The sequence below is a fragment of the Nelumbo lutea genome, chromosome 4 (assembly GCF_056320005.1).
Source record: "Nelumbo lutea isolate HS-2025 chromosome 4, American lotus-T2T, whole genome shotgun sequence".
NCBI classification, from domain to species: Eukaryota; Viridiplantae; Streptophyta; class Magnoliopsida; order Proteales; family Nelumbonaceae; genus Nelumbo; species Nelumbo lutea.
The window spans coordinates 17,601,907-17,617,519 of record NC_142687.1 but is presented as its reverse complement, the minus strand read 5'-3'; the positions used below and the strand labels follow the sequence as shown (position 1 = coordinate 17,617,519).

At 38.5% G+C, this 15,613-nt stretch overlaps 1 protein-coding gene across 1 annotated transcript; it reads right to left on the bottom strand.

The window, feature by feature from the left end:
* Positions 1-594: 594 nt before the first annotated feature.
* Positions 595-13,805, bottom strand: LOC148854261 (beta-1,3-galactosyltransferase GALT1-like). Its single transcript, XM_088985808.1, has 8 exons — positions 13,365-13,805; positions 8,585-9,757; positions 3,818-4,053; positions 3,453-3,734; positions 3,025-3,153; positions 2,749-2,928; positions 2,198-2,305; positions 595-1,258 (listed from the first exon to the last, which is right to left on the bottom strand). The coding sequence occupies exons 2-8, from the start codon at positions 9,345-9,347 to the stop codon at positions 1,046-1,048; spliced, it is 1,911 nt and encodes a 636-aa protein (XP_088841934.1). The 5' UTR covers positions 9,348-9,757; positions 13,365-13,805; the 3' UTR covers positions 595-1,045.
* Positions 13,806-15,613: the final 1,808 nt, after the last annotated feature.

Below are 15,613 nucleotides of genomic sequence, written 5' to 3'. Positions count from 1 at the left end.
AGTTTCTCTGGGTCGGTTTTTAAAACATTGGTCATCACCCATCCATATAGCCGATTGCCCATTAAATTGCAAGTTGAAAGGCTAGAAGATTTCGCTCCCAAGGCCGTTGCATTTAGTGCTCCATGTTCGTTGTACAGCAACTCATAAGAGTTCAAATCAGCCCCCCACAATATCCCACAGCACATTCTTACCATATATTGGAAATATCACCCATTGATAGTACAAAAAATGATGAAACATCATCGAGAAATATTCCCAATACACGGTAGAAATATACTGTGGGATGTTGTAAAAAATTATCTTGTGGGGCTGATTTCAACTCAACTTATAAAAGTTACACTGGAACAGATAGAAGTAAATTATCAGAGTCCGGATCACCTGCCAAGAAAACACCTTCCAACCTTCTACCAACTTGATCTAACACCACACATATATATGATAGGTCCCATTTTTACGGTGGGTTCCAGTCTCATGGTGAAATGTGAGGTGTTGGATCAAGTTATTAAAGGGTTGGAAGGTGTTCTATTGGCAGAAGATCCCAACTCATTATCACAACGAGGATATAAAGAATGCATGACTTGTCACTGCATAAAATTTAGAAAGAATACGGGGTAACACGCCCCAAACATCCCATAAGCAAATTAAATCAAGCTCCTTACAATCAAAGAATACAGCTAAGCCTTTGATAAACGTGCAATAAAATAATTTCCCTAGCAGAAGGAGAATATACAATTATACACTATAGACTATTTGGCTATACTATACACAACCATCTCTCTCTCTCTTTTTAATTACAAGTGAAGTGCCAGCTCCTCTGTATCATTTGTATGAAAGCTGCAGCATCTAAAAACGAATTATAGAATCGTGTGTACTGTATAAGAAAGTCCTAATTATCCCCCTCCCCTCCTTCCCCTCCCCCCGGTGGTTCTATTAGCCTGTGTACAACTCGAGTTAGTTGGATCTTCTACTACGAGTCTACGATATGAGTTAATCCACCTAATGTTTTTACTCGCTCTAAAGCCCAACTACTAATGTAGCTCTCTGTTTATCGATCTCCACAGCATTTAGCTTCTTTTCCCTCTTGCAACTTCTGCCACAGGCATAACATCTCCCTGGGGCCTTGGTAGTGAGCAACGATGTAACCATGTTTGCACCCTTCATTGTAGATCCTCTCTTCCTTTTCGTACCTGACCTCCAATCCTCCCTTCTTCATCTCTGCAATCCAGATGCCCATTGCCACATCCTCCAGCTTAAACATCTGCCACATCAAGGAACTGTAATTTTAGGGTTTGATGTATAATTTGCAAATAATATGCAAGTACAAAAGGACCCAATTTAATATTTCCCAAGCAGGTCTAGATGATTATTTATCATTAATGTGTATGTCACCAAATATTTCCCATTACACTTCAACATGCAGGCATAGCCCAACAATGAAGCTTCAAAAACGCATGCAAGCACTAACAGATTCAAGGAGACAAATGATCCTATCCTCAACAAACCTTGGTTCTCTTGACATAACAAGGAAAAGATGTCCATAAATTGTCTTCTCTACTAAAACATAATTTATAATTGTCTGCAATGCCTTACCCAAGAGTCATCCCACCAATGAACAGTCAATAACATCAATCAAGCTAACTCAATATTATATATTTGTAAAAACTTTTGGGTGAAAACTGTTCTGCTCTACTGCTTTTGCCTTCAAGCAGTGATACTTATCACATGGAAAGGTACCAATAGCAAATTTAGACATCTGTTTCATGATGGATGAACGAGTATGCTCAAGCATTGGATATCTTCAGATATCTAAAAAATGAGGCAAAACATTACTCCTACTACTCCTACTGTTGAGACAAGCTACAAATGTATGCCAGTCCACATTCATGAGGTACCTCTTGGTAGCTTGTACCTTGTCCACATCAGCCCATGCTCATGTGCTTCCCATATTTTGATATGCATATTAGCCTCATTTTCTTGAACTTTTTAAATACAATATGAGTCCAGAATTACTATAAGATTTAAAAAATTTTATAGTTCCAACTCTCACTTATTTTGGTGGATTCACCGTTTTGACTTTCAATTCTTGCTTGAAAGCATGAAGGCAAGGGTTGGAGGTTTCCAACTACATGCATATTGCACATTTTGGATGAACCAAAGTCACATAAAATAATACAAATTCAAAGCACATTTAGTATACCTTTAAACGGCCTTTTTTGTGTCTCTTGTAGACTGATTTTGCTACGTCTTGTGACACAACATAACCAGGACCATGTGCCCAAGGGGGATAAGTTTCTTCTGGCCATTCCTTCACAAACACAGACAAGAGGGAAAGATAAGAATCATAAGATAAGGTATTTGAGTAACAAATAGATACAAGGAATAGTAACAAATGATGATTAACATTCAGTCAGATAGAAATCCGATTCAAAATCCTACAGGCAACCAGGTTAATACCAGACTCTTCTAGCATAACATTCGCAAGAATGGAATTATGAGAAAGAAAAGTTTATGGAGTCTTGTACAAGATAGCAGTGCCAACACATTTTAACTAGTAAATCCAATTGCAAATTTTGACACAACCATGTTAATGACTTCAGAAAGTTGAAAAGTCCTGGATTTCCAGAAGTCAAATTGGATTACTTCTCAGTCCATCACTAGATGTCTAATAATTAATCTCTAATTTTATCATTGTTGCTCTTTTATTCATATCCAACCAACATAAACATTAGATGTAGTGGAGAAACTTACCTCTGGGCTAATATACCATTTGCTGTCAGTATTCCGATGAGGTTTGGAATCTGTGTTTATTAGACCATAAAGTAACCCACTGGCCACATTGATCCTATTCAAAGAAGCAAGCACCTCATCCACACGGACAAATGCATCATCATCTGTCTTCATAACATACTTTGCTGAAACCACCTTTGTCTGTTATAGGAAAAAGCATGGACTCAAAATTAAATGAGATGAATCCAGCAAAACAAAGGCAAAATCCGTCAGTGTTACACAGGGACAACAACTTACACCAAAAATGCAGATTGCAATGGTTTTCCAGGTGATAAGGTTGTAGTAGTCAACGAAAGGCATTAGCTGAATGTCTCCATATGTCCGTGCTTCATTCCAGAGTTCCTCATTCACCATCTGGTTTTTATGCTGCAACATAAAAAGGTTACCAATGTTCAGTTTCAGACTAAAATCTTTAGTCAAACCCATATGGAACTGTCAATTTGTGCATGGTAAAAGAAACTTATATCTGGGTATATTTTTTAAGGAAAATACAAACACAGAAAAAGCTGCAAGAAGCTCAATATAGCATATAACTATTATAGAACAAGTTTCGATTACAATAATTCTCTAGTGGTAGTCAATGATCTTTATTACATAAAGATGGCAACCATTTCAAAATATCCATATAACATAGTAAAATAAACGAAGGTATAGCTGGCACTCACCAGACCCACAAAAAAACGAACTGCAACTGCTCCCAATCGCACTGCAGGATACTGCATCCAAGTTCTCCGAACAGCCATCCTACGCTTGAAATTATTTGCTGTGGAGAATACACCAATGAAGAGATCCAATGTTTTGTGGAGGGGCAGAGGTGCTGATTTGAGGGATTCTAAATCAACAATATGCTCTAAATTCTCTGAAGTGGGTAAACCACTAGCTAAGACAGAAATTAACTTCATGTCTCCAGCTATCCTTACTTCACTGACAAGCCATGGTTCTAGATTCTATAAAAAAGGCAATAAAGTAAGTCAGAGAGAGAGAGAGAGAGAGAGAGAGAGAGAGAGAGAGAGAGAGAGAGAGAGGTTACTTCACGATAAGCAAAAGATGTTATATGCTTGCCATCTACTGTCATGTGGATCCCCTCAGCTCCCACCCTGAGAGTAGAAACAGACATATAACCTTGCTTGAAGGGAAAGTATCGTCTGGGTTTAGATCCATCTTGTGCCATTGAGGACTGGCTTGAACCATTAGAATATCTGCTGGTTATAAACCTCCAGCTATCATTCTTACCCACCATCACATTGCACTGGTCCAACTCATCAACTGAAAGGAAAAGATATTGTGATAGATTATACAAAGGGAAAAGTAAAAACAAAAAAAAAAAAGCAAAGACAACATATACTGCATGGGAAGGAAGCACAGGATTAATAATGACGGATATTATTATTATAAGAAAATAACACCAAGAATAAAAAAAAGATCATAAAGTAGCCATAAATCCTCTTGGTAAATGCAAGGCAAGGAGGCTGGCGAACAGTCATAGAGCACACCAAATCAAACATGCATATACATGATGAAAGCCAGTTGGCTTAGCCCTGACATTTGTCAAAATAGTTTGTTTTGGTTGCCACTCTACTTGTATTAATACATATCAGACACTTGGGCTGTGTTTGGTTTGAAGGAAAAGGTAGGGAAAGGAAGGGCCAAACACAGCCTTAAGAAAAATGTACTATATGTGAGCACTTCCTATATAAATATTGCATAAATTTTTTTTATCACCAACAGAATTTTTTTTTATTAAAATAGAAGCTTTACAATACAGAGAGTAGCCTTGGCTACCCCATGGTCACAAGACAGAAGCACACCCTTTTCTTACAGTTAACAAATGAGCCCAAAAACAATTCCCTCTATTGACCCCTTGCTTAGCAAAATGATCGGCTAAGCTGTTTGCTGAGACTTTGTCATTATCTTTTGAATATCTTTTAAACTTCTTAATCTCACTCCTGAAATACCATGAGACTTTGTCATTATCTTTCAGCCAGCTTATGATTACCTTTGAATCGCCTTCAATCAATAACTTCCTAAGCCCTGTCTCCCATGCCTTTTGGACCTCAAATACAGATGCCTTTAGTTCTGCACCGGTGGAGTTCCCTTGCCCTATAGACCCAGAATACAAGAACACCAATTTTCCTTTGCCATTTCTTATTACTCCTCCCATTCCAGCAGCACCCAGATTGCCAATACAGCTTCCATCAAAATTCAATTTGAAGAAACCATCCATTGGAGGTTCCCATTTTACCATATGTTTCTTCTTTGCTGAAGATGATGCAACAATTGTACCCCACTGTTTGATAATATCACCAAAGGTGAAATCAAGAAACAGGTTTGTTGTCTTCACCCAATGTGTCACCTTTACCATTATGATTTCAATCAGAGCCTCTTTGCTTCTTTTTTTTTTTACTAAAGAAATTCTCTTGTTTCTTTCTTCCACAATGCCCAGACCACTACAGCTCTTGTGCACTTTCAAAGTAGTCTTTCCCTCTTCCATGGCCAGCTGAAAGTCAAGGGAACATGCAATCTATCCAAGCTGACAGGAGTATTCCACCTGCAACCAATCAGGGAAAAAAACCATTCCCAAAGACAAACAGCAAGAGGACAAGCATATTCACCATTTGATTCACACAGAACATACCAGTTTGGAGAAAGGCACCAACCAAGCCGCCTCCTTTGTAATAAATCATGTGTGTTGATTGCACCAGTTTGGAGAAAGGCACCCACCTTAGGGGGGATTGGATGACAATAAAGGAAGGGCATAGGAAGTAATAGAGGGGAGACCAACATTTTGAAAAAGTACACATGTAAAATTACCGGAGGAATTACCCATCCATAGTTGGCTATCCACTGCTGTTATCTAGAAAGACTCCATCCAACAAAAGAAGCAATTGAGACACAAGAGCCATCTTAGAATCCTTCACATTCCTAAGGAAACCCTAATTCCAACCAAACCCAGACTGAGAAGGGGAATGGACCAAGAAATATGAGATAGAAAACAAGGAAAAGACTCCATTTAAGGAGTTTCTCCTACCCAAAGATCCTCCCAAAATTTGATTTTGTTTCCTGAATTGGCATCATACCTGGCATGGGACAAAAAAACTGGAAGAATTTTGTGGATAGCCTTCCAAGGAGAAGCACTAGAGGCCCTATTGGAAATTCCAGCATCCCAGCCGTTCTATGAAAGCCCATGAATGCTTACTATCACTCTATTCCATCCCTTGGAAACCTCCAAAGCCATTTCCCTAACAGAGCCCAATTCTTTTCCTTTAATCTTCCTAGCCCAAGACCACCACACTCTTTCCTCCACACCACCTTCCATCTAATTAGATGATCTTTCTTATCCTCCCTAGGATCCCAAAGAAAGTCCCTCATTATTTTATCAATTTTTTCACTATGGCCTAAGGCATGCAAAAGACTGATAGATAATAAATTGGAAGATTATCCAACGTGGATTTAGTAAGATTTATCCTACCTACCAAAGAGATGCAATTTCTCTTCCAACCCACTAATTTCCTTCAAATTTCTCCACCACTGGATCCCAAAAAGATGACACTTCAGGATTTGCTCCCAAGAGAAGCCCCAAGTATTTAAATGGCCATTCACTTGAAGTACACCCTAGCTCCCTAGCGCAAATTTCAGTCTTAGATTGACTCAAATTGACTCCAATAATCAAACTCTTGCAAATATTTACCTTTAAATTTGTCACTCTCTCAAAGATATTCACCAACAATCTCAAATTTCTCGCATCATGCTCTCCCCCATTTTCACAAAAGACTATGATGTCATCTGCAAACTGTAGGTGCGTCACTCTTACCCTGTCTCTTCCTATCCTCCATCCCTTTATTAGCCCACTCTCATCCGTTTTTAAGATTAATCTACTAAACACCTCCACAATGAGAGTAAACAGGAAGGGGAAAGTGGGTCCCCTTGCCTCACTCCTCTTAGGGTACTTAAAAAATCCCCCACTCTTCCATTCACCATCACTGAAAACTGGCCAGTCTTCAAGCATCCTCTTATCCATTTGCACCACCTTGCACCAAAGCCCCATTTATCCATAGTTTCAAGCAAGAACTCCCAATCTACATAATCATAAGCCTTCTCTAAATCCAATTTACACGCAATTCCTTTCCTGCCTGACTTTTTAAAATCCTTAACACATTCATTGTCAATAAGAATTTGATAACTAATCTGCCTCTCTTAAACGAAAGCCCCTTGGAAATGAGAAATGATTGAAGGAAGAACCTTTTTCAATCGCTTAGATAGCACTTTAGCCAATATTGCATACATAATGGGAAACAAAATAAATTCAAGCATGCCACTTTGGAAACAAAAACTGCAATACCAACAAATGCACAAATGAAATAAATTTTCTTTTTTACTTATCAAAAAAAATCTAGAATACAAAGAATAGTATGAATTAGTAGTACAAATAGCAGAAACTAGGAATATTATAGCTTTTGCAATTAATGTTGTGTTTGGTAGGAGTGCAAATGCAAATACGTTCAGTACAAATACAAATATATATGGTTCATGAAATTGCAAACTCGGTTTGGTATTGCAATGATAAATTATGTATTCTTACCAAACATATTTGGTTGTGATGGGTACAAACACCGAATTCCAAGACTGAAATCTACCATTCTTACATTGATCAACTTTGCTCCCATTTTGAAAGAAAAACATGTCAAAAAAATTGTTGTCATTTTCAGTACAAAAACATAGTCTTACAAAATGCCTGCAAACTTAACTGGAGTATAAATTTGCTTCAGTTCAGCATTTGCACTCTTTTTTTTGGATCAATAACATCAATTTTGTTAATCTGACCAGAAAGTGGTAGTACAGAAGGTTCAAAACAGTTAACGTTCATGAGAGATAAAACCTTTAATCTCTCCTCCAAGAAGCTCCAATGCCCTTACAATTGTGCCCAAAACAATGAGTCTCTCTCCACCCCTTGCTTAGCTAATGTATCAGCTATGGCATTTGCACTCCGCTTAACCCACCCTGTCCTTACTTCCATTTCTCTAGTTAACCATCTGCATATACACAAGCAGAAGAGCATACCTTAAACTATCAAACAAAATCAAATTTGTCCAATGATCCCAAATACAGGTAGAGGAGTGGACGTAAATGAAGAATAGGGGTATGATATCCAACGACAGATTACTTAGTTTTTTTATCCAGATAAGGGTATGATATTTTAATCTTTATGAAATGCCAATTTTAGCACCTGAAAAGATGCCACAAATACCCCTTTAGAGTATTTACATGCTTTATTGATATATAAATAACAATCAGTTACATGATAAAATAATTAATTTCGTAATAGGACTGAAAAAAAAATTGTATACAATACCAGCAATGCTGGTCCAGCATAGGATTGCATTGAGACCTCAACAAAAGGTAGTTTCAACCAACAACTGGAAAAAAAGGAAAATATATTGTTTATCAGACAGGCAAAAAAAAAAGAACAAAAAGAAAAGAAAGAAAGAAAGTTTAAACTTTTAACTATCAAAAGGAATTGCTACACCAAAGCAATTCTAGGATAATATTACCAGATTTCATTCAATGATCATGAATGCTGGATTAATGGCACATCAAGAAAAAGCAGAAGAAACAAAGGGGTAGATGAAGAAAAGAGAGTCACCAATATTTCAAAAAACAGATTTATAAAATAGTTTGCACTGAACAAGAACAAAAGTGAAATTATAGAACTACAAATGCATATGGTGGAGCCTATTTAAAAATAGATATAGTTCAAGAGGAAAATTTAATACCAGAGATAATGCACACATATCCATACCTTTCTTATTATTGTCAGAAACAGGGGAGGGACATCGCTCCTCTTCATCCCAGTCATGAGCTATTGTCCATGTATTTTGTACAATTACAGGATCTTCAGTTATCTTATCACCATGAAGCCGAACATTGTAATGCAATATAATGGGAGGATCTGGCTCCCCTGGAAGCGGTGTCCCTGTTAAATCAATTCGAAAATTGCCAAGAAGGCCATTTGGAGTACCAATAATGGTAATAGAAGAACCTTGAATAAGGCCACAAGGAATCAGTATCTTGAAACCACTATCACCAAATTCAGTGGCATTCATTTTATACAAAGAATAAGGACATTGTTTCTCTTTTGCCTTTTGATGTGAACTTTCATTTGAATAACTATGCTTTTCTTCTTCAACTGAAACCATAAGACTATCCCATGCAACTCCAGCTTCTTTGACAGCTTCTATTGCATTAGGTAGAGTCCCAGCATTATTTATTAAATGGTTCAAATGTTTCCATGTATGTAATGAACTTTGCTCTTCAGTAGAGAAATTCCTCCAAGAAAAAAGACTGGAAACTAAGGCATCAGTAGAAACTACTTGTGAGGCATTATCAGGATTTAAAGTTGCAGGTGGAACTCCAGCATTAACCCATTCAAGGGAATTAGATGCATTTATAAAGAATGGGCTGGAAAGTAAACTTTCACCAATAGGATTTTTCATTACACCATACCTAAGAACCAGCAACATAAACAAGGAAGCAATCAGAAGACCTCCAGACCACTTCTTCATTTTATAGATTATGCTTCTTACTCAATGTGCCAAACTAAATATCACAGGAACTGAGTTCATGATTAGAGTAAGTGAATAATGTGTCACTTTCTATTCACTTGTACATTTCCTGAAATTTCACTTTTTTCAGCTAAACACAGATAGTTGAGTATGTTTGGAGCAAGAAAACCTTGTTCTTCAGTGGGAATGAACTAGACAAAAAGTTACATAACATCATTTCACTTCTTCAAAATTATGAACGGGCATCTTCAAAATTTTAATGTCTGCCATTCGATGCATACAGCTTCTACATTTTACAGGTAACCATCATCCAAAAAAATCCTTCCAGATGAGAGGACTTCCATGCTAAACCTACATCTCAATTTGACACTTCTCCAAAAAAAAGATGTATATAGTTCCACTGTGATAACCTGTAAACAAGAGGTCATTTGGGAAAAACAGATAAGTGCCACAAAAATGAAGGATAGTCTGTTAGTTAAACAATAGGATACCTGGTGCACATGCATCATTAATAAGAAGAAATCTACAAATAAGAACTAAAGAAATAAAGAATATAGCTGAATCCACTGGATTTGAGATTAGGGGAACTCCTCCAAAATAATATAAATATTTTGAAGATACAACTGCAAACTTAGATTAACAACTGATCTTCCTTTTTCCTACTGATCTTCCTTTCAAGCAATTGAATGAAGGTCAGAAACTTTGGCTTGAGAGACCCTTCAGAGAAGAGGAAATATAGACAGCAGTCAAGAAGTGAGAAAGCGATAAATCGCCTGGGCCGGATGGCCTTACAAAACTTTTTTACTTAAAATGCTAGGATATTGTGAAGAAAGACTTGCTGAAGGTGTTCCAGGCGTTTCATACAAATGCATTGCTGCAAAGAAGTTTGAATGCTACATTCATTACTCTCATTCCAAAGATTGAGGGGCCTGTGAACATTAAGGATTTTAGACCTATCAGTCTTCGGCACAGCTTCTATAAAATTTTGGTTGAAGTTTTGGCAGAAAGAATGAAAGGTGTGCTAGGCAGTGTAATTTCCAGTAACCAAAGTGCATTTGTTCTGGGAAGGCAGATGGTTGATTCAATTCTCATTGCAAATGAGTTGATGGACTCTAGAAGAAGAGAGGGTACCCCGGGTGTAATTTGTAAACTTGATATTGAGAAAGCATACGATCATGTCAACTGGAATTGCATGGATTTGGTGCTGGAAAAAATGAATTTTGGGCAGAAATGGAGAAACTGGATCAGAGTATGTGTTAAGACCCCAAAATTTTCTTCTAATTAATGGCCAATCGACAGGGTTTTCGGAAGTTCTAGAGGTTTGAGGCAGGGAGATCCTCTTTCCCCCTTGCTATTTATTTGTGTCATGGAAATTCTAACTCTTTTTAGTAAGAAGGCTGCAGATCATGGGCATTGGAATGGATTTGCTATCTCTCCTGGAAAGGAAAAGGTTAATATCCCCCAGTTTGCAGATGATACCTTGTGTTTTGCTGATACATCTCTGACTTAGTTGGAATCAGTGCTTGGGATTCTGAGTTGGTTTGAAGTGGTGTTTGGTTTCAAAGTTAATTTGAGTAAGAGTCAGATCATACCAGTGGGTCTTGTCCCAAACTTAGAAGAATATGCAGAAGTGATGACTTGCCAAACTGACTCTCTCCCGGATAAGTATTTGGGGCTGCCTCTAGGGGCTAAATATTCTTCCTCCGCGACTTCGGTTTCAATTATTGAGAGAATGGAGAGAAGATTGGCTTTTTGGAAAGCAAAATATCTATCATTCGGGGGCAGAGTGACACTGATTAAGAGTACTCTTTCTAACCTCCCTACTTACTTCCTCTCTCTCTTCCCCATCCCAATCAAAATAGCAAATAGGCTGGAGCAAATCCAGAGAAATTTTTTATGGAGGGGATGGGATGAGGAAAAGAAGATTCATATTGTAAAATGGGAACAAGTATGTTTCCCAAAGGAAATTGGTGGGCTGGGAATAAGAAATTTGAAGAAATTTAATTCTGTTCTTCTTAGTAAATGGTTATGGAGATTTGCTACTCAAAGAAATGCATGGTGGAGAAACCTTATTGCAGTAAAGTATGGGGTGGAGTGGGGTGATTGGAGATCTAAGTGGCCTCAATCAAGAGGGGCTAGTTCCCTTTGGGCAGGTATTTTGAAGAATCTTCCTATCTTCTTGGATGGTATCAGATTTAAGGTGGGAAATGGGGATAGAATTAAGTTTAGAAAGGATCCCTGGTGTTCAGAGGTGTATTTGGAAGAAGCTTTCCCCCTCCTGTTCCAAATCTCTGTGAATCAGGATTCTTCTATAGCTGAGAATTTTATTGCTTCTGGTGATTCCATTATTTGGACTCCGCTTTGCAGGAGAAGCTTGTTTGATTGGGAGGTGGAAGAGTATGCGGCACCGTTGGGGTTGCTTCAAAATCATATGGTTGATTTAAGCTTGGAGGATGAATGGAACTGGAAATGGAATGCAGATGGTTGTTTCTCTGTTAAATCCATGGTTCTTAAGCTGTATTGTCCAGGTCAGGAGGATTTCCTTGCTAGGCAGATTTGGAATTCATCTAGTCCCTCTAAGATTAATTTTCTGGTTTGGACTATGGCTCTTGATAAATGTTTGACTAGAGTTAATCTGGAGAGACGTGGCATTCAGATTCTGGATCTTTCATGTGGCTTGTGTGGTACTCTTGCAGAATCTATTGAGCACTTGTGTATCCATTGCCCAATTTCTTCGTATGTCTGGGGGCACTTCCTTAAGGCCTTGGAGATTAGTTGGGTAATGCCAAATTCAATGAAGGAGCTGCTGAACTGTTGGAGAATTGAGGGCCTTAGCAAGAAAGGAAAGCTTGTTTGGAATTCCATTCCGGCAGCAGTGCTCTGGTCCATTTGGACTGAGAGAAATAACAGAATTTTCTGTTGTAAAGAAAAAAGCCCAGATGAAATAGTGCAGAGAGCTGTGGGCAAGTTGTTCTCTTGGGTGTCGGTGATGGAGGAATTTAAACATCAGAATTTGCATTTTTTTGTTTTGTTCAGTCTTGGATGACATTGTAGTCTGATTTGGGCCCAAGCAACCTTTATGGCCTGGGTTTTGTTGTTATTTTTCTATGATGAATAAATTTCCTTACCTTTTTCCAAAAAAAAAGATTAACAACTCACCCTCTTCCAAAACCAATCCCAGTAAGAGATGCTAAACAGTACACAAACAAATGATTTACTACAGAAAGTCCATAATTCACCCAAATAATCTGAATAGAGGAAAGAGAATGTTTACGTTTTATTTTATTTTTGACAAACAAGTCAAAAGGAGAACCAACTTAGTGGAGGGTGGCATAAATGTTTCACGAGGAAAATAAAAATTTAACCGATAATTGATGGAAACTGAACACCTATTTGGGAAGACATCAAACGGATGGCAAAGCCACATTACTCTAAGTGAATAATTTAAAGATATCTTGAAACCCTAACTCAACAAACTTACAAGTGAAACTGAGAAGCTGAGTTATCCAGCAGATAAATTCACTTCATTTGAACATAATAATGAGGTAACCACTTTGGGCCGACCGGGAAGGAAAAGCACCTCTAAAATAAAGTTCAGAGGCTAAGGAAAATAAAAATATTTAATCAGGAGAAAGAGAATTGAAACACAACGAATAAAACAGTCCGCAAACCGTTCATTCCACAAAATCATGAATCCTTCAGTTTCTTACATCAAACAAATCTTGAGAAAAAAAGAAACGGGAAAAAACAAAAACTCAAACAAGCAACACAAAAGCAAGTAAGATTTGCAGCCAAAGAACGGATCTATATGCACTATACTAGAATTTAGTAAGCTGAACTTAAAACATCTAAATTAAGTGAGCAAGAAGGAGAAATTGAGAAGACGGCGAAGAAACACCAAATATAACTCCACGAATTACGAAATTTCACTCAAAAACAAAGCCGTTGAAGATTATGAAGTTCAGCTAACAGCTGTAAGCCCGTAATTTAAATGAGTTTTAGTAAAGTGTGAAGTACCTTGGCCTTCGTCGGGCGAGAGAGAGAGAGAGGGAGAATAGGGAAAGCAAGGAGATTGTTTGAAGCTGTCGAGAGGTAAAGATTCGACGTTCTTCTTTTGAACTTGAAGCCTACGCTAAGCGGCAGCGGTGGGAAGAAATAAAAATAACTGTTCTCTTTTCTAGACTTTATTTATAGTTTGTTAGAAATACGAACTTAGGAAGAAGCTTTTAAAACGAAAAAAAAAAAAACTGTTAGCTTCCCGATTCCTCTTGAGTTCACACCTGCGTCGCACATAGGGCGCCCCACAATGCCCCACAGCACATCTCAGCGTGCACTAGGAACACCCTCGTACTTGTCTGGAAGACGTTCTCAATACACGGTTAAGATGTGTTATACGGCGTTTGTGGAGCGCAGATGTGAATTCTTTCCTCTTTGGCTCTTGCAGGCTACCGCCGGCTGCGGAGAAATGAAAAGAAAATCCATCGGTCAAACTGCTTTATTTAATCTTTCATTGGTAAAATCCAAGAAGAACGCCATAGAAACACCTAAATGACAAAATTATCCTCATAGTTAAGTTCCGATTACGGAAGCAAAAGTCACCAACCCGGGTACCATACGGGCATTGCGGCAATAAGGCAGCATGTGTTTTCACATTCTTCTATCCTTTCGTAGGAGTCGATGACTATTCATTGCGGCAATAAAGCAGCATGTGTTTTCACATTCTTCGACCCAATGCTTTATTTCATGGTTGGTTCTCATTCGACATTAAAACTATTTTGATTGTTCCCAATAATCAAATACTTTTTGTTTTAAATAGAGTAAAGTACAATTAGATCAATTTATTTGGGAATCAACATTAATATTATCAATTAGAATAATTTATGGTTAACTTTGTTGGACCAATAAAATGAAGTATCATTTAGAAAATACCAAATTGGTAATATATGTACAATTACCCCTTCTATTACAAATAATTCGTGATTAGCGTGGATTTGGCTCTCCAATGACATTATGATAAATGGCATTCCAAAATAACTGGATGACACCTACACATCACTTAGGCGATGATTTGGAGTCTCAGATCGTGGTTTGTCTTTGCCCCGACCTGGCGACCTGTCTTTACTACCAATCTAGCAACTTCAACAATAACTTAGGCCGACTAGAAGCACCTCATCTAGGGCTGACTTGTAGCACATCATCACTGGCCGATGTGACCTCAACGCGAGGAGTGACTTCCCTCGAGGGCTTGACGTCCAGGAGGTGACCTGCGAGTTGTTCTCGCCGAACAATTCGGTATGCATATCTTGACACTCCCAAGTTTCTTGGAAGTTGGCCCACGTATCGAGTGTTTCGGAGGATGGGCAGTGTACGTGGCGGTTACCTCTGGGGATCTCAGACTGGTTAGGCGACCTCCCAGAAATCTCGGATGCGGTGCGTAAACCCCACGCCAAACAAAGCCTATATAAAGGCACTAACCTAATGACACAAAAAGGTACGCGCAATTATTTGCTCACTAGCTCTCTCTACACTCAAGCTTTCAACTCTCAACCAAGACAACACAATACTGATAAGCATTGGAGCGACCTCGTCGTGTTAGCCACCTCGGGTCCTCTAACAATGATTCATTGCAGTTTTCTCTAAAGAATTACCCATCTTGGCAATCAACCTAGCTCGACACCCAATCTACCCCCAGCTCGGCATCCAAGTCCTCATCCAGCAAAAATCCTCCACTTCGGCCTCTGAGTCATCGGCCACCTGAAAGTAGTCTGAACAACAGGGTGCTACCAAAAAACATGCTTCATCAATTGGCACCATCTATGGGAAACACTACAAGAAGCTAAGTTCTCACCTTCTAAAAGGCTCTCATCTTCTAGAAAACTAAAGATCTCACCTTTTAGAAATTAAAGTTCTCACTTTCTAATTTCCATTTTTATGAACTCAAAGGAACTTTTGAGCAGCACCAACACCCAGAGCGAATACCGATTACTGGGGGGAAAAACATCTATGATGAACCTAGAGAACTCTCTCGTGACAATCAGACAAGTTTAGGCCGAGCTCAGCATCCCTAGTGCCCCAGATAAATACCCTGCTACCGCATGTGAACGCCCCTCTCCCCGCGGTAGAGCCATCAGTAGTTCCCGTCGGGATCGAAGTGCGGCAGTTCCATGAGATGAAGCATGAATTTTCAGATGTGAGCATGGGAGCAGCTTGACGTATTCATGTCAATGCAGAATAGGCAGCAATAGAACGACCTTAACAACTAGCAG

Excerpts from the sequence above, each read along its gene's own strand:
- LOC148854261 (XM_088985808.1), bottom strand. The coding sequence starts at position 9,347 with ATGAAGAAGTGGTCTGGAGGTCTTCTGATTGCTTCCTTGTTTATGTTG. Across the intron at positions 3,735-3,817 it reads CATCTTTTGCTTATCGTGAA|AATCTAGAACCATGGCTTGT; the intron begins GTAACCTCTCTC and ends CCTTTTTTATAG. Across the intron at positions 2,306-2,748 it reads AATGGTATATTAGCCCAGAG|GAATGGCCAGAAGAAACTTA; the intron begins GTAAGTTTCTCC and ends GTGTTTGTGAAG.